At 48.0% G+C, this 22,532-nt stretch overlaps 1 protein-coding gene across 3 annotated transcripts in view; it reads left to right on the top strand.

The window, feature by feature from the left end:
- Positions 1 to 21,566, top strand: part of HK1 (hexokinase 1) — a 69,687-nt gene extending 48,121 nt beyond the window's left edge. For all 3 annotated transcript variants that reach the window (XM_055325228.1, XM_055325229.1, XM_055325231.1), the window contains exons 9-18: positions 971 to 1,204; positions 4,302 to 4,606; positions 6,187 to 6,335; positions 6,624 to 6,743; positions 8,133 to 8,228; positions 9,692 to 9,791; positions 12,284 to 12,467; positions 14,294 to 14,449; positions 18,082 to 18,315; positions 19,896 to 21,566. In XM_055325228.1, coding sequence (XP_055181203.1) covers positions 971 to 1,204; positions 4,302 to 4,606; positions 6,187 to 6,335; positions 6,624 to 6,743; positions 8,133 to 8,228; positions 9,692 to 9,791; positions 12,284 to 12,467; positions 14,294 to 14,449; positions 18,082 to 18,315; positions 19,896 to 20,040 — 1,723 coding nt within the window. In that variant the 3' untranslated portion in view covers positions 20,041 to 21,566. The remainder of the gene's footprint in view (positions 1 to 970; positions 1,205 to 4,301; positions 4,607 to 6,186; positions 6,336 to 6,623; positions 6,744 to 8,132; positions 8,229 to 9,691; positions 9,792 to 12,283; positions 12,468 to 14,293; positions 14,450 to 18,081; positions 18,316 to 19,895) is intronic.
- The last annotated feature ends 966 nt before the right edge of the window (positions 21,567 to 22,532 follow it).

The raw sequence follows: 22,532 nt of genomic DNA, 5'->3' as shown, positions 1-22,532 counted from the left end.
AAAAGACAAAAAAAATTTTAAAAATAGTGAAGAAAAAAGAAAAAAAGAAATTAAAGACATAAGAATAAAAAAAGAGGAAGTAAAATTATCATTATTTGCAGATGTTAATTGTCTGTATGGGACACCAAAAATATCTAGACAAGTGACTAGAATAACAAGAGGTTAGGGAGTTGTCTGGAGATAAGATACCAAAGCCAACTGTATTTCTATATATTGGCAATAATTAAAATAAAATAAGATAATTAAAATATGTAAATAAAATAATTAAAATAAAAAATAAAATATTTTTTAAATAAGCCTTTTATTTTAGAATACTTTTATTAGACTTACAGAAAAATTACAAAGATGGTACAGAGTGTTCCCATGTGTTGCTGACTCAGTTTTCCCCAGTGTTAACATCTCACGTTACTATGTTACAGGAAAGTGAAAAAAAAAAAAAGAATATCTATAGATATAGATGTGTGTGTGTGTGTGTATGTGTATATATATATGAATATATACCATCAATACCATACCGTCTATAATGGTAACAAAATCATAATACCTCAGAATGAATCTAACAGAAGATACATAAAACAGGTATGCATAAAATTAAAATCTGACTGGAAAACCTCAAGGAAAGGGTATATAAGCATCTCAGGGCAACTCACAGACCTCAGGAGCAGGGGATTTGCCTGGGTCACCAGAGCACTGAGCTCTGGGGTTGAGGCAGCTAAGTCTCTCCTCCACTTGTCTCCATGTTCCTGACGTGTCATAACCCAGCCCAGTACCATTTTTTTTCTCTTATTACCTGGGATTTCTTATGGAGGAGACTCCTTCTTGTGTTCTCAGAACACACTTCTTGTCTTAATCCCATACCATACACACATGGTGAATGATGGAGTTCACCTTTCCAGGACTTTCAGAACTCAATGCTTTGCATAGCCCAATGTGATCCTTAACTCACAATTATTGGCCTCTAACCTCACAGGAATAAGGAAGGCCTCCACAATGCCAAAGAAATCCTGACCCGCCTGGGAGTGGAGCCATCTGATGACGACTGTATTTCAGTCCAGCACGTATGTACCATTGTCTCATTTCGCTCCGCGAACCTGGTGGCTGCAACGCTGGGCGCCATCTTGAACCGCCTTCGAGATAACAAGGGCACACCCAGGCTGCGGACCACGGTTGGTGTCGACGGGTCTCTTTACAAGACGCACCCACAGTGAGTCTGCCCTTTGCTATCATTGGCACTCAGTGCCCATCTGGGTTTGGGACCTTCTCCAAAGGTCAGACTTTTGCACCCAGTGAACGTCTTTGGCATACAAGACAATACAAGGTTCTGGGCAGAGAGGTCAGAATTGCCCACTTGAGAAGTATCTGGCCCTCAGCCAGTTCTGCTGGTGTTGCTTCTGTACTGTCACTTTTCCTTATTTCATAAGTTTTATTAGAGACCTCTGTAGCTGCCAGGAACACTGGATGGGATGTGTCTGTATCTTAAATTCTCTCACTTATTCCTATTTCATCAGTGACCTTCATTCTCACTACGGCTTGGGTCATAGGTACAATGCCCACATTCTTATTTTAGAAGCTTCTGTAAAAGGCCCCTCAACCCTCAGACATGCCTTTTTTAAACGGGCGACTTGTTGACGCTTTGTATCCGTGAGCCAGAAGGAGGTACCAATTGTAAGTGGTCCCTACTGGTGATGAGGGGCTCATTACCATGCTGCCTTCTTGTGTATTGAACAGCTTAGTTGCAAAAGCCATTTGTGGTACCAAGAATATGGTGGGTACATTTTTAAAAGGCTAAAGATGAAAATCTGAATCTTTATATACTAACTTTTAACAATAGCTGCCTATGACATGATTTTTTGCACAGGACCTCAGATATTTGGCCATTGTATCTACGAAGTACATGTGAAGTGGCCCTGTGGTACCTTCACACCCAGTTCTAGTAACAGTTAAACGAATGTTGACTTACATGGAAATCATCCTGTTACTGAGAGGATAGGGTGTAAGCTCGTTACACGTTCTTATCTGTTAGGTTCATAATTTTATTTCTTTGTATTTTTAAAGTGTAAAATTTTTCATAATGAAACTAGCTATCTTTTTGGGGGGGTGGACGGTTTCTTGGCAGATGTTTGGATAAGAAAGGAATTTGCAACGTGACATTAAAAAAATTTTTTTTAATTGCAGTAAAATACACACTATAGAATTTACTATCCTGACCATTTCTGAGTGTATGGTTCTAAGTATATTCACACAGTTTTGCAACCATCGCCACTAGCCACCACCAGAGCTCTTCATCTATGATTATCACATGCCAAAAAAAATAAGTAACTTTGATCAAATGTGTTTTATTTCAGAAGTAACATGTATTTGGTATAGAAACTTTAGATAGTTCGAAAACTTACAAAGAGAATAGAAGTTATTTTTTAATTCTATCCCCTGGCATTGATCACTGTTAATATTTTGGGGCTTTGGTTTCCCTGTTTCCTTTGGCAGGCAACCTTTCATACTTATGACAGACCGTAAACTTTGAGGAGGTTCAGTGTTCTCAGTGAGTCCTAAAGCCCTCTTCTAGCCCATAAAGGATGTCCAGACCCTTGGGGGCAGAGGGAAAGGCAAGTGAAAAAAAAAAAAAACAAAAAAACCAAGAGTGATTATTTATGGCGCCTGTCCTCAACCCCAGTAGCCAATCCAAGCAATTGATGACCTCATTTGGTTGCTCCCACACCCCTATCTGCCAGATACCGTCAATCCTCATGGACTTCGGGGTCAAGTGACAGGCCCAAGGTCACCTGATGTGGAAGTAGCAGAGCTTGCCCTTGTCTCCCGAGCTTTCTGACTTCCAACCACAGGGTTCTGGATGACTGCTGTTATCTCCTTGTCATGGTGGAGGACAGAAGCCCTTTCGAGCCCTGAATTTTCTTTTTTTTTTTTTTAATAAATTAATTTTTATTGGTGTTCAATTTACCAACATACAGAATAACACCCAGTGCTCATCCCATCAAGTGTCCCCCTCAGTGCCCGTCACCCATTCATCCCCACCCCCTGCCCTCCTCCCCTTCCACCACCCCTAGTTCGTTTCCCAGAGTTAGGAGTCTTTATGTTCTGTGTCCCTTTCTGATATTTCCCACACATTTCTTCTCCCTTCCCTTATATTCCCTTTCACTATTATTCATATTCCCCAAATGAATGAGAACATACACTGTTTGTCCTTCTCCGATTGACTTACTTCACTCAGCATAATACCCTCCAGGTCCATCCAAGTTGAAGCAAATGGTGGGTATTTGTCGTTTCTAATGGCTGAGTAATATTCCATTGTATACATAAACCACATCTTCTTTATCCATTCATCTTTCGATGGACACCGAGGCTCCTTCCACAGTTTGGCTACTGTGGACATTGCTGCTAGAAACATCGGGGTGCAGGTGTCCCGGCGTTTCATTCCATCTGAATCTTTGGGGTAAATCCCTAACAGTGCAATTGCTGGGTCGTAGGGAAGGTCTATTTTTAACTCTTTGAGGAGCCTCCACACAGTTTTCCAGAGTGGCTGCACCAGTTCACATTCCCACCAACAGTGCAAGAGGGTTCCCCTTTCTCCACATCCTTTCCAACATTTGTTGTTTCCTGCCTTGTTAATTTTCCCCATTCTCACTGGTGTGAGGTGGTATCTCATTGTGGTTTCGATTTGTATTTCCCTGATGGCAAGTGATGCAGAGCATTTTCTCATGTGCATGTTGGCCATGTCTATGTCTTCCTCTGGGAGATTTCTCTTCATGTCCTTTGCCCATTTCATGATTAGATTGTTTGTTTCTTTGGTGTTGAGTTTAATAAGTTCTTTATAGATTTTGGAAACTAGCCCTTTATCTGATATGTTATTTGCAAATATCTTCTCCCATTCTGTAGGTTGTCTTTTAGTTCTGTTGACTGTATCCTTTGCTGTGCAAAGGCTTCTTATCTTGATGAAGTCCCAATAGTTCATTTTTGCTTTTGTTTCTTTTGCTTTTGTGGATGTATCTTGCAAGAAGTTACTGTGTCGAGCCCTGAATTTTCTGTGTTTTTTTTTTTTTTTTGAATTTTCTGTATTTGACACTCATGAAACAAGGCGATTCCTTTTTGTCATGTGTGACTATGGGCTATTTCATTTTTTTTTTTAACGTCTCTGCATTTGCCAGCTTTTCTACAGCACATGCGTGTGCCCTGTGTCATGAGAAAATCAAGTACAGAACATGGAATTTAGGTGTGGGGAAAAGGAAGGGGAACTGAGGTCCCTGACAGATGGCTCCTCTAACTATTGTGGCATGCTCCCCTCGCAGGTATGCCCGGCGTTTCCACAAGACTCTCAGGCGCTTGGTCCCCGACTCCGATGTGCGCTTCCTCCTCTCTGAGAGCGGCAGCGGCAAGGGGGCCGCCATGGTCACTGCGGTGGCCTACCGCCTGGCCGAGCAGCACCGGCAGATAGAGGAGACCCTGGCCCACTTCCGCCTCACCAAGGATATGCTGCTGGAGGTGAAGAAGAGAATGCGGACCGAGATGGATATGGGCCTGAGGAAGCAGACGCACGAAAAGGCCGTGGTGAAGATGCTGCCCTCCTTTGTCCGGAGCACTCCAGACGGGACCGGTGAGGGCCTCTGCTGGGGGCCAGTGCACCTCTCTGGCATCTCCCCACTGGTGACCGAGTGGGGCTGCAGGAAAGTCACATCTCCAGTGGATGCGTTTATTTTGGCAAGAACTAGAAACCCACTCACAACCTGGGTTTTCCATTTTTACCAATTACTTGCCACACCTGTTGACTCTGGACACATGACTTTCTTTCCCTAGGTCAAGCCCCCCAGGCAAGCACCATCACTAAAACCACAGTCCTGCTCAGAATCAGAAAGTATTCTTAAAAGAATGACTGGGCCAGTCCTACAGTACTGGGATTAAAGTAGGGTCTCTTACAAGCAGATGAACCAGCAGAAGGATAGATAACCCAGTGCACCCTTCCTAAGTCCTAACAGGTTGTGCGGGAGGTAGACAAGGAGGCCTGGGGCTCCAGGCAGATTGGAGAACAGAGTCCAGCCCCTGGGACGCCTGGGTGGCTCAGCAGTTGAGTGTCTGCCTTTGGCTTAGGGTGTGATCCCGGAGTCCTGGGATCGAATCCCACTTCAGGCTCCCTGCGAGGAACCTGCTTCTCCCTCTGCCTGTGTCTCTGCCTCTCTCTCTCTCTCTCTCTCTCTCTCTCTCTCTCTCTCTCTGTCTCTCATGAATAAATAAATAAACTCTTAAAAAAAAAAAAGAATGCAGCCCCTAAGGCTGACCTTGCTGAGTGCTATGGAAACTCTGAGGGGTTCTTGGGTGAGTCCTTGAAATTATCTTTGTGATATAAATTATGTCCTATGTGTGAGTTACTTATTATTGTGATGTATCATCGCATTATAAACCACCCTCAAACCTAGTGGCTTAAAATAGCAGCCACTTCTTATTGCTCCTCTGGGCCAGGCGCAGCTGGTCTCTGCTGGACACATTCATGAGTCTGCAGTCACTGGACTGCTTAGAGGCCTCACTCACACATCTAGCAGTTGGCACTCAGCAAGGGTACAGGAGTGCCTGGCCACATGTCTCACCCTCTAGCAGGCCACCGGGCTTGTTCAAGTGGTAGCAGCAGGGTCTGTAAAAAAGAGGAAGGATTTCAGAGCCTCTTGGAGACCTGTGCTGGGGACTGGCTTAGCTTTGCTTTTGCCACACTCTGTCGGCCAAAGCGAGTCATAAGGCTGGGCCAGAGCCAAGGGGAGGAGAAACAGACTCCATCTTTTGAGGGGAAGAACTGCAAAGTCACTTTGCAAAGGAAAAGTAGAAGGAAGAAAATGTGCACAGTTTTACAAACAGTCTACACATTGACATCAATTACTAATTTTGGTGTGAGCTTCCCTAAAATCGGGTCACTGTTGCCCTGCTTTTTAGTAACCCTGGAGAATTTTGTTTGTTGGCTTATTGTGAGGTGGTTCGTCCATGGGTTTTTTGTCCTGCTAGCGTGGTTCAAAGATCATGGTGGTCAGTGAGTGAGTTGCCCACCCTCCCTGAGCTGGAGCCGTGTGCTGGAGGGAGCAGAAGCCAAAGCTTCTCCCCTCTATTTAATATAGGGGCTCGAGTCTTGGGGTTACTGGCTACCGAGAGGCACTTTGCTATTTTTGATGATCTTTCTGTTCTTGACTGTGATAGAGCACGGTGACTTCTTGGCCCTTGATCTTGGAGGAACAAATTTCCGTGTCCTACTGGTGAAAATCCGCAGTGGGAAAAAGAGAACGGTGGAAATGCACAACAAGATCTATGCCATTCCCATTGAAATCATGCAGGGCACTGGGGAAGAGGTGAGACAGTTTTGCTTTTATACCATGATGGCGCATGTGTGTCACCTGTCCAGTGGCATTGGGTCCCCCCAAACCTGCCACGTGGTGCACCCAGCTATGCAGCTGTGTCCTCATGGCCTCAAAGCATCAGGCACCTTCCGCAAAGCTGGGCTTATGATGCTTGGGGGGGCTGCAAAGTTCCTGGAGGGGTACTTGTTCTGTGCATGTGTGTATGTAGTTGTGCACTTGTACATGTGAGCTGAAATCATGAAACCAGAGAGCACGGTAATCGCTTCTTTTCTCCTAAAGCTGTTTGACCACATCGTCTCCTGCATCTCTGACTTCCTGGACTACATGGGGATCAAAGGACCCAAAATGCCTCTGGGCTTTACGTTCTCATTCCCCTGCAAGCAGACAAGCTTGGACGCGGTAAGACTCTTTCCCCTAGGCACGGGGCAGCGTGGACTCCTGGGGTCTCCTTCAGCCTCACCTGACCACTCAGTGTTGGGAGTGGCTCACATGTCACAGTGGGTTGACCCAGGCTTTATTTTAGGCTCTTAAGAGCCTTCTCTATTTGTTATCATTTGGAGTACCCACCTCCTCTGGGAAGCCTCCTGGTCCTGTTAGGTGAAAATATCTCAGCCTCTCCCCATGTTCCCTCTTCCTTCGAGTGTTAATTGCAGCACTTTTCCCATGTTTTTAGTGATTGTCTCTTTTCTGTTGTGTCCGGTGCTCCTTGAGCTAGGGCCTGTGTCCACCCTCCTCCCACCCCACCCTACCCCATACTTACTTTTTTTTTTTTTTTTGGTACCCCATACTTACTTAATAAATGCTCAATAAATGGAATGAAACAGGGTCTCCAGGGCCAGGGCTTGAGCACCTGCAGAATACTGAGTGCTGTGTACAGAGCTGAAGGTGACAGTTCCCCGCCTCACAGGGGCCAACAGTCTAATGGAGGATCCCAGTCTTATGTGCGCAGCTCAGCATTGGGCTGAGGGCTCAGGGCTGAGGGTGGCAGGTTGGTGGGGTTATGCTGGGCAGAGGGAACTGATTGTGCAGAGTCACAGAGGCAGGACGAAGCCTGTCATGCTAGAGTAGCCACAAGTGCTTCCTTGTGTCACCAGTGGGGGTGTGGCCAGGGAGGAGCCCTGGAGTAGCATCCGATCACAAAGAGCCTTGGGCCAGGATTTAAGGCAAATGATTGGCAGGAAGCACCTAGGAGGCTAGGTAGGGTCACCTGCTTCTGGAAGCCAGTTAATCAAGTCACTGTGCTGGCTTGGGGTGTTGTCCTCTTAAGCTCTTTTATACCTCAGCAGTTAGATCCAAATACATTTGTGCTCTGTAGTTTTTAAAGGTCTGCATTTTTTTAAGGGGTTCGCTTGTACTGTCACCTGTATTCATTGTAGTGAGTACACACCCAGCCAATGTATAACTTCATTCAAACCAAAAGTTTACTTTAGGCAGTATCAGGCGTTACTAAAAATTTGCATTTCTCCATTTATGCTATTGGCAGACTATTCCTTAGGGGAACTAGTTGGTTTTACCAGGGGCTGCACCATTATCCTCCGAAGCCTCAGTTTCTTCATCTGTGAAATGCGAATTATCCACCAGACTGTGGTGGGTGTTGGGGATGGTGAGGAGGGGGCAGGCTGGTGCAGAGGACCCCTTGTATGTTACTCCTTTGTGCCTGAGATGCTCTAACATAGTCTCATTGCAGATTCTCAGCAGATGTTTACTCAGGAGGGAGGGAGGGAAACTTTACATTCTGCCCAGAAGGGCTAATTACACAGGACTCTCCTGGTACCTTACCTCTTTCAGGGAATCTTGATCACCTGGACGAAGGGTTTTAAGGCGACTGACTGCGTGGGGAACGATGTAGCAACGTTACTAAGGGAAGCGATAAAAAGGAGAGAGGTAACTATGGAAAGGATGTTTTTAAAAATTTTCACTGTTTTTGGGATGGTGGGATCATAAAAACTGGCTGTAAAGAATTGAAGCACAGAAGTGTGTGCCCAGGGTCTGAAGATTCTCTGAACTGTCAGCAGTAACTTGGAGGTGGACGGTATTGTGTTGTTGAAGGATGGTTTTAGAAAAGTAAAATCATGACTTTTATAATGCCTGAAATAGAGACAAGTAGCTCCCAGCAGCCAGGCATGGCTTGGCGCAGCCAGTCGGCCTTGGGGACCTCCTGCTGACCACGAAGCTTCTCTCCGTAACTCTGATGGAAAATAGACAAGAAGAAAACAAGTCTGTACTGACGTCAGAACTCAGCACACACTCAGGGAATTGCCCTGCTTCCGGACCACGTCCAGTCCAGAGCAAGCCCCACTTTGAGCCCTCCCTATGACCACCACCTGAGGCTCAAAGCCCACACTGGTGCTTTCTAGCACGTTCCAAACACCCCGGGAGATGTGTCACCCGTGTTGTAACCAGTCACTGTGCCCAGCTCTATTTGACTACAGGTTTGTTTCTGGTGGTGTTTGGCTGGAGGACATTGACAAAATATAACATGAAAAATTCCAGAGACTTTACTTATTATGAGGGAATTAGGTTAAAAAAAAAAAAAGTTCAAATGCCTCTAGTTCCAAAGAGCAGACAAACGAGTCAGCAGTGGGGAAGGCTGACACGAATGGGATTTTGACAGAGGGGCTGATTGCACCTGGAAGAGTACGTGAGACAACTTACATCCCGCGGGAAAGAAACCTGACCTACTTTTGCCCACTGCACAACTCTTAATGGTAGCATTCTTCCGATTTACGTTCTGTGCATATACCGACTCACACGTACGCGCATCATATGATGGGAATGCTCCCGTATGTGCTCTATTACAACTTGCTTATTCCATTTAATGTGAAACCGGCATCTTGCCATGTCACTACACAGAGATCAACCTCCCTCTTTTCCGCGGTGGCACGGCATTGCAGTGTTTGCTGGAACTCGTGTTTTACACAGCCCCCTTTGATCTATATTTCTGGCCCACGTGAGCCATGAAGTAAGTATCTTTGTGTACCTGCATGGCTATTTCAGAAGGACAGATTCTAAGGAATGGATTTGGCATTGGTGTTTGCCTTCTGGAAGGCTGTAACACTCTAAACTCCCCGAGAAAGAGAGTTGTTTGGCCATAGTCCCTTGTTTTTTTCTCCCTTCACCAGATTGGTCCAGGCTGCTTCTCTGGTACTCAGCATCATCTGTGAAATGGGTAGAATGCTACCTTTCTGTAGATCTCCAGTGTCAGATACATCATTAATAGTAGGTTTAGCAGTTTAGTTAGTGAAGGAGTATTAATTGCCTTTTTAAAGGTTGGTAAGGAAACTTTTTCTGGTGATGTGTCAGGCAGTGCCGTCCCTTCCTAAAGTTGTATCTCTTTCTTTCCAAAGGAATTTGACCTGGATGTGGTGGCTGTGGTCAATGACACGGTGGGCACCATGATGACCTGTGCTTATGAAGAGCCTACATGCGAGGTTGGGCTCATCGTAGGTAGGTGTTCTGGAAAGTCTGTCTCTCTCGGGCAGGGAAGGCTGGGTTGTCCTGTTCTGTGGGGCCTCAAGCCAGCAGCTCAGTTCTCTGTATGGGACACTATGTCTGTCCCTCTTGTCTGGTCACCACCTCCAGAGTTTGGACCGAGGATGCAGAGCTATCCTGGTGGCTTTCTGTTCCCCAACACTCACCCCAGGGCTTGCGACTAGAGCTGTCTAGGAGCGAGGCCCCAAATGGCTCACACAGCTTGGGTGGACAGGGTGGGAGTACCTGGGGCTGGGCTGGCCATTGGGACAACTACTGGGCTCAGTGGGAGGGCCACCAGGCAGGTATTGTGGGGTGGGAGCCTGCGACTGGGGAGGCAACAGAGTCCTCCTCCCTTGACTGTGGGAAAGGGCCAGAGAGTAGTCTTGAGCACCATTTTGCCTTTGGCAGCCACTTTAATGAGATGCAGAGAGGTTGGCTCTGTAGGTTGTTCCCTTATAGTCCAAACACACTAGGAGTCTGGGCCTGAGAGCATGGTATTCTGGAAGCACATCAACTAGGGCAGTGAGAAGACCATTTGTCCAGCTGAGCCTGCTCCTGGTGTCAGGATGCTGGGAGAAGGCCCCATTTCCTGGCCAACCTCTGCAGGCTCTACCTGGACAAGATGGGGTGACAGCCCTGATGTGCAGACCCTTTGCCAGGTGTCTGGGAGATGGGGATAAAGCTCCTGCAGGCTGCCTTCCTGGTGCCTGGAATACCCTTTCATTTGTTAAGACATGTTTGGCTCCTGAGAACATTCTGAAAACTGGGGAACAGATGCAAGTGTAAGGTTTGGGGGCCTGGCTCTGGGGCTATTTTGTTTCCTCCTTTCTTTTGAAAGCTTTCTTTCATTACCTAGCCAGCCCCACTCCTCTGCTTATGAGTGGCCTTAGGTGTGACACGCAAATCCAGAGTGACACAGCACATTCCCCACTGGAGGCCAGGCCTGGCCTTCCTGCCTAATTCAGGGCTGCCTGATTAGTTGTTCCTGGCACCGGGTAAGCGAGCAGAGTGGAGGTGCTCCCAGTTCCTGCTGCATTCACACCCACTTTCTCCTTCCTCCCTCTATCCATCTCTTTGCTCCCAGTGCCCTTTGGCAAGAAGTAGGATTTATGTGTTTTGGCTTTCTGTGCACCCCTGGCCATTTCTCGGGCTCCTCTTCTCTCAGTTTCACACTTTGGGGTGAAAGGGAGCTGAGAAAAGAGAAACACAAAACAATCCAGTTACACAGTGAGAAGCATCCATGAATTCTACTTAAGTTTATTTAAAAAGAATGAAACCAATCCAGGCCCTTTTGGTCTGGCCAGTGGAGATTGCCTTGTATCCCCCAAGGGTGCTGAAAGTCGGTTTGCATCCCACCTGAGGGCTGGGTTGGTGGTGCTCTGGGGCCTGGTTACGGGAATTGTGGACCTGCCAGCATGTTGGAAATGCAGAGTCTCAGGCCCCACCCCAGAATCTGCATCTTAACAAGCTCCCCAGGTGACTGAGGTGCATATTAAAATATCTGGGGGAAGTATTCCTTTGTTAAATGGTTGGTTTTAAATTTTGTAGTCCATTTACCAAGACAAGGCCAGTGACCACAGGGGCTTGGATGTCATGGCGATTGAAACAGTTGTGCACGTTTTAGAGTGCTTTCCTCTCAAGTTTCCACACTCAGCTTCTCATGGATGAGAACAGCAAACAGTTGGTGGTCCTACCCCAATCCTCCCCAAGCCTGGGGAGTTCAGGGAGGGAAAGCAGAGGACTCTGAACCTCTGGAAACCATATGTCAGGTTGTATGTGTGTAGAGCGTATGCATCCAGAGGAATATCCCTTTTCCCTTTTCTCAGAAGAATCATCAGATTTTCAAAGAGGTCCGTGACATCAAAATGGTGAGGAACTGTCTCCCTTTGAAAGGCACCACTGACATGATCAAGACACTGGCCTTCTCTGAACTAACTGTGGGCTTCATTCTGAAACACTTGGGAGGGTGGACTGGGCAGGCTAGTCCATGACCATATTCAATCAGTAAAGATAAGCAGACATCCACCGTGTGATAGTAGACAACCCCCCAATGTAGTGTTTTATAGATATGCATGTAGTTTGGAGAGAGAGAGAAGAGAAATATCCTTCCAATCTGAATATTGCCTAAACTTTTGCCATTGAAGACGTAGCTCTGTTGTCAGACTGCCTTCTATTTCCTTCTATTAAAATAAACAGAGCCTTGTCCTGGCAGTTAAACACACGAGACTCTTGATATTGACGTCTTAGTATAAAGTAAGTTGATCACATGCTCTCTGGATAGTTTAACACTGACTCTCCTTTTCTATTTCAAAGTTTTCCTGGAAAACATTAGGAAAGGAAAGCTATTTTGTTATTAGTCTCAAAAACACATCCCCTGTCTGTGGAATCCTAGGCAGGCCCCAGGCCCTCACTGCTACCCTGGGCGTGGTGGCACAGCCATCCATTTCCCACCTTGTGTCCCATAGGGACTGGCAGCAATGCTTGCTACATGGAAGAAATGAAGAATGTCGAGATGCTGGAGGGGAATGATGGGCGGATGTGTATCAACATGGAGTGGGGTGCCTTCGGGGACAACGGGTGTCTAGATGATATCAGAACAATCTACGACAGACTGGTGGATGAATATTCTCTAAACGCTGGGAAACAAAGGTAACTGTGCTTGGTGGAGGAAGACACATATGGTGGTAGGACGTTGAGGCTGTAAGGCTGTATTTTGCCTGTTAAAATAGAAGAAGTTTCTAGTAGGGGTGGAGTCTGGACAGAAGCTTAGTCCCTCAGATTCCCTCCTGACTTTGGTTTTGGCTCACAGAGAGCAGATAAACAGAAGGATGTGCCCCCAATGTGGTACACGTGGGCCCAGGTTGATGTCCTGGCCAGGTGCCCCCTCTGTCTAGGAGTATGCCCAGAGGACAGGGTGGCAGCAGCCACACCACTTCCCTCAGTGACTGTGATCATCCTGGAACATTCTGGTCTTTCTATTGCTCTGTGTTTCTTCCTCAACAGACTAATAGAAAGCTCTTGGTCAGCAGGTTTTTGTTTTGTTTTAGTGGAAGTAAAACATACTTGACCTATACTTGTCAAAGGGCAAAGTGAATTAGGATGTGGCCAGTGGGGGCTTCGGCTCTGTTCATCCTCCCCCATCCTCCCACACCACCTCGTGGCTTTTTAGAGCCTGGGTCTCAGACACCGTGCCTGGGCTGGCAGTCTCTGTCCTCCCTGCAGAGAGACAGATGACTCCTTGTCTCAGGCTCCCAGGACTCAGGCCATCCTATGCCGTCGCCAGGATGAATTGGTCTGAGCTGTGTCCTCAGGAGCAGAAAGGATGGGGGAGTTGGCACCTCCCAAATAAGAGTTGTTCTCCAGCCACCCTCAAGATTTATGCCTTTTTCCAGATATACCTACATGTCATTTATTTAATGTTTTTAAGTCAGTTTATATTTTTTTACTTAAATTTAACAAGAGAGGAACAAAAGGGGAAACCAGTATTACCATAAATAGATGATAATCATAAAATGAATGTAGCAAAGATCAGTGTCATTCGATTGCCTACCATAGGCTCGAAATGAAGACCTCCTGGGTTGGAGGGAAGCAACAGGCAGTGAAAGGGGCTGGAGCCCCATCAGCACTGCACCGAGGTGGTCTCCTTGATGGTGTCAGAAGGACTGGTTGGGAGCTGATAATAGTAGCATAATCTTGTGTTTTTCCTATGGAGCACCTGAGATCTTTTGGAGTGTCCAATGGACTCTTCCCAGCCTGGGGACACTGGGACTGGAGCATAGCAAGGGCAGGAGACAAGCCCCAGGAATAGGCTGCCCTCAGGAGTGTGGTAGCCACCTAAACCCTCCAGCCTAGGTGGCTTCATCGCTGTGCTGGGGCTTGACCAGTACTCTGGGCTTTCTCAAAACCTTCCAGAAATCTAGAGGAAACTTTCTCCTCATTGTCTTCTTGTTCCTAAGATTCAGACCAGTTGTTTGCTTATTCTGCAGATATTTATTGAGCACTGGACTGAGAGCCTAGCACTGCGCTGTGCTAGACCCTGGGCCTCAAAGCTGAGCAGGACACATGTTCCAGGCTCTCTAGGCTTTTGCTTCAGGGCCAAGAGAGGCAGTGTGCCCGTGTGCCTTGTGACAGAGAAGGGAGTGCCTGAGAGAGGCAGATGGAACCCAGTCAGGGGGAGGACAGGTTTTTTGGAGGAAAGTTTTGAGCTGAGAGCTGGAGTGGGCTTCTGCGGGCAAAGGCAGGAAGTCTGGCCACGAGGGAGACAGTCCTGCAGTTAGATGTGAGTGCTGGTGATGTGGGTTCTGATCCTGGGGAGGGTTAAGGATCCCTTTGCCCTTCCTGGCCTCCCTCTGCCTCTGCTGAGAGCGCAGGGCTGGGTGTGCAGGTGGTGATGCTCTCAAGGGGCAGGAAGACGCCCGGGACTATTGGAAGACCAAAGGCTACACATAGATACCAGCCTCTGCTCCTGTTTTCAGGTTCGAGAAGATGATTAGTGGTATGTACCTGGGGGAGATTGTCCGCAACATCTTGATTGACTTCACCAAGAAGGGGTTCCTCTTCCGAGGGCAGATCTCTGAGACACTGAAGACTCGGGGCATCTTTCAGACCAAATATCTTTCCCAGATTGAGAGGTGAGTGATGAGGGGTGTCCCTGCAGATCTGTTAGAGGTCCATGTGGCCAGGGGATCAGTATGGGCGTGGAGGCCTCTCATGGGATGTTTTATCATTTGTGAGGGGTTCCCCCCACATCTGGAGTAGTAGGCCATGAGCAGCTAGCTACAGATTGAAATAATATAATTTTATTATAAATAATTTTCCTTCTCTTCATTCTTTATGTTGGAGCGTTATGTGTATTTGTTGGAAGTCTTGTGTATAAGTAAAGTTGTATGGACTCCATTTCAGGATAAAGGTGCATTACAGATACTAATGTCAAAGGGCACTGAGACCAGCAGAGCCAAGAGCCATAGGTCTAGTCCCACCTGCATTCATCTGAAAGGCAGGCTGGGATTAGGCTGTTGGTCACCCAGTGAGTGAGCCCCACAAGTTGCTTTGTCTTCTTCCCGTTTTCTTCTGTGCCGTGATTGCTTCATCCCTGCCTTTGCCTCTTCCATGGTGAACTATGAGAAGAGGGCAGGGTGCTCTGCAAAAGCAAAAACCACCTTGTTTTTAGAATGGTCATAAAAGCAATATTAATGTGGGCCACGCTGGAGCCTGCTCATCGCTTTCCCCCATGTCTATATCTGTAACTTGTTTTTTGTTTGTTTGTTTTAAAGATTTTATTTATTTATTCATGAGAGGCAGAGAGAGAGGGGCAGAGACACAGGCAGAGGAAGAAGCAGGCTCCATGCAGGAAGCCCAACATGGGACTTGATCCCAGGTCTCCGGGATCACACCCTGAGCCAAAGGCAGATGCTCAACTGCTGAGCCACCCAGGCATCCCTGTATCTGTAACTTGTACGTCAAACTCACTGCCCACCAGAACCCAAGCAGTGAAGTGCTAGCAGCAGACACAAGGCCCCAGTGCACTGGCCCTGGTGGGCCTGAGTGCACCGGGTAGTAGCATTTCACCACAGCTCGGAAGGGAGAGGCTGTCAGCAGCTGGTGCTGGGCGCTCATTTACAGACCAGGAAACAAGTTCTCCCCTCTTTCTGTCATTTCAAATGCAGCCAAGAGCTGAGTGGGCAAAATAGGAGCCATAGAAGAACTAGAAGAAAATATCATTGAATTTAACTTTTACATCACCCTGAACTACCCTACCCCTTAAACAGCAACTCCCCATCCCCCCAGTCCCTGACACCCACCCTTCTACTTTGTGTCTCTTTGGATTTGACTATTCTACACACCCATGTAAGTGGAATCATACAGTTTTTGTCTTTTTGTAACTGGCTTATTTTACTTGGCATAGCATTCTCAAGGTTCATCCATGTTGTACCGTGTGTCAGAATTTCTTTCCATTTTAAGGATGAATAATACTCTATGTATAGATCATATTTTGTTTATCTATCTGTCTGTCCTTGGACACTTGCATTGCCTCCACCTTTTGGCTACAGTGAATAATGCTGCTATGAACATGAGGATAAAAATACACAATTGAGTTCTGCTTGCAATTCTTTGGGGGTAAATACCTACATGGAATTGCTAGATTAGATGTAATTTTATTTTTAATATTTGAGGAACCACTACACTGCTTTCCACAGTGGCTGCACCATTTTACACTGCCACCCGTGGTACACACCAGGGTTCGATTTCTCTACATCTTTGCCCAACACTTGTTTTCTGTTGTTGTTGTTTTTTTTACAGATTTTATTTATTTATTTATTTATTTGAGAGAGAGAGAGTGCACACACTAGCAAGGGGGTGGGGCAGAAGGAGAGGGAGAAACAGACTCCCTGCTGAGCAGGGGGCCCGATGCGGGGCTTGATCCCAGGATCCTGAGATCATTACGTGAGTCTAACCAAAGAAACCCAAGCACCCCTGTTTTTTAAATTATAGCTATCCTAATGGGTATGAAGTAGTGGGAAAGGTCTTTTTAAGAATAAGAGCAACATTAATTATACTGGAATTTAAAAATAAAATGAAAGCAAAGCAAGAAAGAAAAAAATTGCCAAATTAAAAAAAAATATTTATTCAGAAGAGACAGAGAGAGAGAGGGAGAGGCAGGCTCCCTGCAGGGAGCCTGATGCAGGACTCAATTCCAGAACCCTGGGATCATGCCCTGAGCCAAAGGCAGATGCTCAACCACTGAGCCACCTGGGGATCCCCAAAATTGTCAAATTTAGCTACATAGCTTCTGTAAGTTAAAAAAAACTTGGCAATAAACCTGAGGCAAATAGCAAGCTATGGAAACCATTCACATTATATATGCAAGTGCTGGGCAGCAGAGTGCTGGGCAGCGGGCAGGGGCTTCGACAGAGCTGGTCTTGAGACCTGCTGTGTGCTTTGAGTGAGTTACTCAGTGCTCCCAGCCTCAGTCTCCTCGTCTTGAAAATGGAGGTAACCGTACACACATCGGTGGGCTGTTAGGGGGAAATGAAGTGATGTATGTGAAGCATTTGTCACATGCTACATCCTTCAGAAAGGCTGGCTGCTCTTACCACCCTTGCCATCACTGTTGGTCATTGTCCTCTCTTTCCATTCAATAAGATCAAGACAAATATCCCAAGAGAATAACAAGTTTTGCCATAATAGTAGTTCATATGGGCAATAAGCAAAATTTTTTGAAAAAAGTCTTTCTCTCGAATAGAGGAGGATACAAACCACACTGCAGCATGATGCCATTACTACTTTTTTTTTTTTTAAGTTTATTTTTTTAGTAATCTCTATATACCCAACGTGGGGCTTGAACCTGTGATCATGAGTTGTATCCTCTTCCTACCGAGCCAGCCAAGCACCCCTGTTAGCATGTTTTTGAAAGTGATCCCTTCCACTGGGGACAAGTATAGTGGAAACTCAGCTGGAGAGAGAGGGAAAAAGAAAATGGACACAACCTCCTGAAAGGCACTTGGCAATATGTATCAAAGTACCTTTGACCCAGAAATGTATCTCCTAAGGGGAAAAGCAGAGTTGCACACAAAGGTTTATAAACAGGAAACTTTATCAGAGTGTTACTTCGTAATAGCAGAAGTTGCAAACAATGTCATTTTCTCCAAACTGGCTAAATAAATTAAGGTGCATCCCCAGAATGGAGTACTATGGCAGCTATTTCTGGTCCTGTTCTCAGACAAGGATGTGAGAAATAGCTCAGAAGTGTGAAGTAGGGGGGAAAAAAAGGCAGAAAGGAAATCACAGATAAAAGATGAGCCCATTTTGCATATCATAAGAAGCTCATTTTTTGACATTTAGGAAAAGTAGATTGGAAGGAAAAATATTAAAGTGTTAATAGATTGCTTCTGGTGTTGTGAATAGTTTTAATTTTAGAATTTTAAGTTTTCTATATTTGCCAAATTTTCTACAATTTCAGGTGTAATACTTTTGGTATCACTTAAAAATAAACAGGGGCGCCTGGCCAGCTCAGCCAGTAGAGCATTCAGCTCTTGATCTTGGGGTTTTGAGTTCGAGCCCCGTGTTGGGTGTAGAGGTTACTTTAAAAAATAAAATCTTAAAAAAGATATAAATGAATCAAAATAAATAAGTGTTGTTTTGGAGGAAGGAAGCCCCCACAACCCTACTCATGGTAAGGACAGTGTTTTGGGGCTGGAGTCAGCTCCCAGGCCGCTCTGGGCAGTCCCACTTCATTCTAGCCCTCTGGTTTTGTCCCCCACAGTGACCGATTAGCGCTGCTCCAGGTCCGGGCCATCCTCCAGCAGCTGGGCCTGAACAGCACCTGTGACGACAGTATCCTCGTCAAGACCGTGTGCGGGGTGGTGTCCAAGCGGGCCGCGCAGCTGTGTGGTGCGGGCATGGCTGCCGTGGTGGACAAGATCCGCGAGAACAGAGGGCTGGACCACCTCAACGTGACTGTGGGCGTGGATGGCACACTCTACAAGCTTCATCCGCAGTGAGTGGGGCTTCCAGTTGGAGTGGCAGAGCTGCCTGGGATGGCGAGGTCCCCTGATGGTTATGGGACCGCAGGATGGGAGTCCCACCAGGAAAGTTCCTCACCAGGACCCGAACGAAGGCTGTGCATTCAGGGACTGAGCCTTGTCTGGTCCAGGGGATGAGCTGCTCTGGAGCTTAACTGGGATCCTTGGAGACGAGTGGCTTCCCTTGGTCAGCGCATGCCAGTGGCATCGCACGCCCCCCTCCCCACTCCTCCTGGGCCCCCTCTTGGGCCAGGCAGAGTCTGAGGCCAGGGTGGGTGTGGGCTTCCTGTCCAGCTGGGTAGCTGCAGCCTGCCCAGGAGGCTGTGCTTGGTACGTGGGGAGAGGAAGTGAAGGATGGAGGGAGGAGGGCGCGTTGCCTTGTTCACCTGCTAGATCAGTTTCTCAAGAGGCTTGCAGGGCAGGCAGAGGGGTGGGGAGTGGCCTCGTCATGGTCAAGTGCCTGACACTCTGTGCCCAAGGAGGATATTTGGCCCCGCCTGCCCTTTCATGTACCTCACCTCCCCAAGCTTGGCTCTTAAGAATCTAGTGACTATATTATTTATCATTATAAACTGGGGTGCTTTTGCCAGTGAGGAGAGTGCTGCTAATAATTACACTGGGACTATCCCAGGTAAACTGGTCCATAACGTCACTGTACTTAAAAGCTACCTCACCCAGATCATTGTAGGCATTAGCTGCTTGCCTCATGGCTACGGCTGGGGATGGAGCTGGTTGTCTTGCCCCCACCTCCCCGCCGTCATAGCTGTCCTCTTCATAGCTGTCCTCTTCGTCACCTGGGGAAGCACACTGGTGGGGCTGAGAGCTAGATTCAGAGCCATACACCTTGGATGTAATCCTGGCACCATGGTATGGAGGCTGCACTGCCGAGTGTCGTCTTTCTCACAGGATGACAGCCATGGGCAGCACTGGAAATCAGTATATAAGGTGTAGGGCAGGCTCTGGTAGGGGCTCAACAGAGGGCAGTCGGCATCACCGCTGAGAGCCCCACCGCCCTGAGCTGCTTCAGCCTGGCGCTCTCTCACTGTCAGCCCACCATGTAGGGACCCGGAGTCACCTGTCACTGTGAGATTATCTTTCACTGGGGCCCGCCTCTCTTGGCTTCTGATGATGCCAGGTGTTGGGTCATGGATGGGATGAGCAGGGAGGTCTCGGGGCACAGTGGGGGCTGCACAGTGTCTGTTTCCATGTCACCGGCCAAGCTGCCCTGGTGCTGGGCCACATCCAGGCCCTAGCACCCTTCCTGATATCCGGTCCTCCAGACACCCCGGGCTTTGGGGCTGGGTGTGTCAGTGCGTTATTCGTGCCTCGGCCCTGATAAGCCATGCAGTCACTTCTTTTTGGACTCTCAGTTGTTCCTACCTGCCAAAGACTCGTGGCAGTAGGATTGGCAGCAGATCCAGTGTCCTCTCCTAAGCAGCCCCTCCCATCTTGGTTGTCCCCCTGTCGTCAGGGTCCTGCGGCATCCTCACGTGGGTCCAGCGTCTCTCCCCATCTCCCCTACTCACCCTTCCCCTCTGTGTGTTGTCATTTTCAGCTTCTCCAGAATCATGTACCAAACCGTGAAGGAACTGTCACCAAAATGTAACGTGTCCTTCCTCCTGTCCGAAGACGGCAGCGGCAAGGGGGCTGCCCTCATCACGGCAGTGGGCGTCCGGCTCCGGGAAGAGATGAGCAGCTAAGAGTACCGGCCCCCAGCCTGCTGCCCTTCCAGCACTTCTCTCTTGGGGCGGTGACCCCGTCCCTCCCAGTGAGCCGTGCGGGGGGAGCCGCCGGCGCCAGAGCCCGCCACCGCCGCAGCGGGGAGGGAAGCCGAGCCAGCTAATGGCGCATAACGTAGGGTACAGAATAGAGCGTGTGCTGTTGATAATCTCTCCCCACTCCGGCCCCTCCTCACCTGCCCTGCCACTCTGCATGATCTGATTTCAACCTGGTCGTACGCTCCCCATGTGTGAAGTTTAGTGGCGCCCATTTCCAGTCTCTGCATTCGTCTGACAGAGTTATTTATTGGCCCAAGATGAAAGTCACGCCATCCGCCAGGCCTTATGGGGCCTCCGCAGCCCGTCCTTGGGGATACATCCCCTGTGTGAAATGTATTATCACCAGCAGACACTGCCGGGGCTCCTCCTCCCAGGGGCATCTTAGCTGCTTCCTCCTGTCCCAGCACCCACTGCTGTCTGGTGTCCCGAGGATCCCATCAGGACGTGTCCGTGCCACTGAGTCGTGTGTCCGTGGAACTGGTCAGAGCCACTTCGTGACAGTCTTGCATTCTGTCTGTCTTGGGGGTGGGGGGAGGTGGGCAGTTCTGTGGGAAAGTGTCTTGTCTCCATTTGGTAAAAGGAACCAAACCAACAAACAGTGCCCTCATTGGAATTCCCCATTGCTTTTGTGAGCCATGTTGTATGATCTAGTAAACTTTGTACCAATTCCAAGACCCGAGTGATGCTTGGCAGCTGGAGAGCGGGGAGGATGTGTGGGGATGGCGTGATGACCAAGCTCTGGGGATCCTGGGTTGGGTGGGGAGGAGAGGGAGTTTGAAATGAAGATTATGTGCTTCAACCCCCAGCCTTCGTTTGGTACAATAACGTCTCTGCCCTCTACGAAGTGTCACAGCACTAGCCTCTCCCTTTGTTTTCCAGCACCTGCCTGGCCAGGTCCCTGCTCTAGCCCCACGGTCTTACCTGGCACCTTTAAGAAGGTAAAGTGATGGAAGGCCTCTGTCGTCCGATAGCCTGGGCCCCCAGAGGCCGTGTGGGTTTAAGGAGAAGACAGTGCATCACTGGCCATCACCACCGGCCACCAGCTCCAAGGGAACAGATGGTGTATAGCCCCTGCTCTAACACAGATGAAATCTTGCAACAGCCCAGGGGAGCAGCTTGCCTGCACTGTCCTCCTCTCCCATTTTAAATTAATACCTTCTGTAGGAAATGGAGCCTCATCTGACCCTTTCATCCCTACCCCTTGAGGTTGCCGCTCCACCCCATGACCCACCAGTGCATCATACATCAGTCTGTGTCCTGCACCCTGAGATCAAGGTGCCTGCCATGTGGTTCTCCCAAGCTGGGGCTATGGCTCTACATGGCTTCCCCTGAGACTAACTGCACGTTCACTTGGTTTAAGATGGAAGTCCCTTTATTTGGCACTGCCAGCGCCTATGGCACAGGGGTCTTCATGGGGAACACAGATAGCATTAAACTCTTGCTCTGCATTTACAGTGTCACGTGGTTCTTCTGGAAGGGCAGTGGGGTGTGCAGGGTGAGTGGGCAAGCAGGGAAAAGTGTGTCCTCGGAGTGGACCGGGCCAGGCCTGGAGCTCCCTGGGAGTCGAGATGGTTGGCAATCCCTGCCAGCCAGCTTCTTGCTGCTGGAGCGAGGGTGCCAGCTGCCGCTCACTTCCTGGAGGCATCCATGGCTAGCTTGGTGGTGATAAAAACTCATCCCTGCTGCTCATTAAGCACTTCATATATGTTCGGCATGCTAGTTTATGGGCCTCCCTTCAGTCTTCCTCACAGCATCCCTGTGAGGCAGTTTTGTCACTGGGAGAAGAAGAGGCTGAGGGTCACAGTGACGTGTCTGAGGCAACACAGCTGAGGCTCCTTTGGACTTTTAACCACCATCTACACTGGCCTGGATCTGAGTTCAGATGCTGAGGCACAGAAGCCAGGGATCGACTCATAGGTGATGGGCTTTGCAAAATAAGAAGCTTCCTACCTGTGTCTTTTGCCTAAGAATAAATCGGTATCATGGTGGGGGTGCCGATGTCCATAGGTATGTTTTGTTTGGTTTAGCCAATATTCATAAAAATGTGAGCCAAATTTAACAAGTCTGGAAGTCTTGCAAATCTGGATTCCTGGTGTGTCTTAAAAGATTCAGAAGATGTGGCAACAGTGTGCTCCCATTGCCACATGGCAACATTTGTCCAGAGCTGATCAGGGCTGCTGTCTCCTTTGGAGGCATATGCCCTCCAGTTCCCACCATCCCATTACTCCAATGCTGGAAGTCAGTTGCCTTTGATCACATTTGCATTTTTTTTTTTTTTTTTAAATACTGGATCCAATTCACTCATTCAGTTATATGCCCCAGAAAGGCACCTGAGCTTGCAACTCCCAGGTTAGGGAAGTGCTAGGTCATACTATCTTCTTGGACTCTTCCTGGGTGCTGTGAAGCATGGCTGG

This window comes from Nyctereutes procyonoides, unplaced genomic scaffold (assembly GCF_905146905.1).
Source record: "Nyctereutes procyonoides isolate TBG_1078 unplaced genomic scaffold, NYPRO_anot_genome, whole genome shotgun sequence".
NCBI classification, from domain to species: Eukaryota; Metazoa; Chordata; class Mammalia; order Carnivora; family Canidae; genus Nyctereutes; species Nyctereutes procyonoides.
The sequence above is the reverse complement of the archived record's forward strand: the minus strand, read 5'-3'. Positions and strand labels throughout refer to the sequence as shown.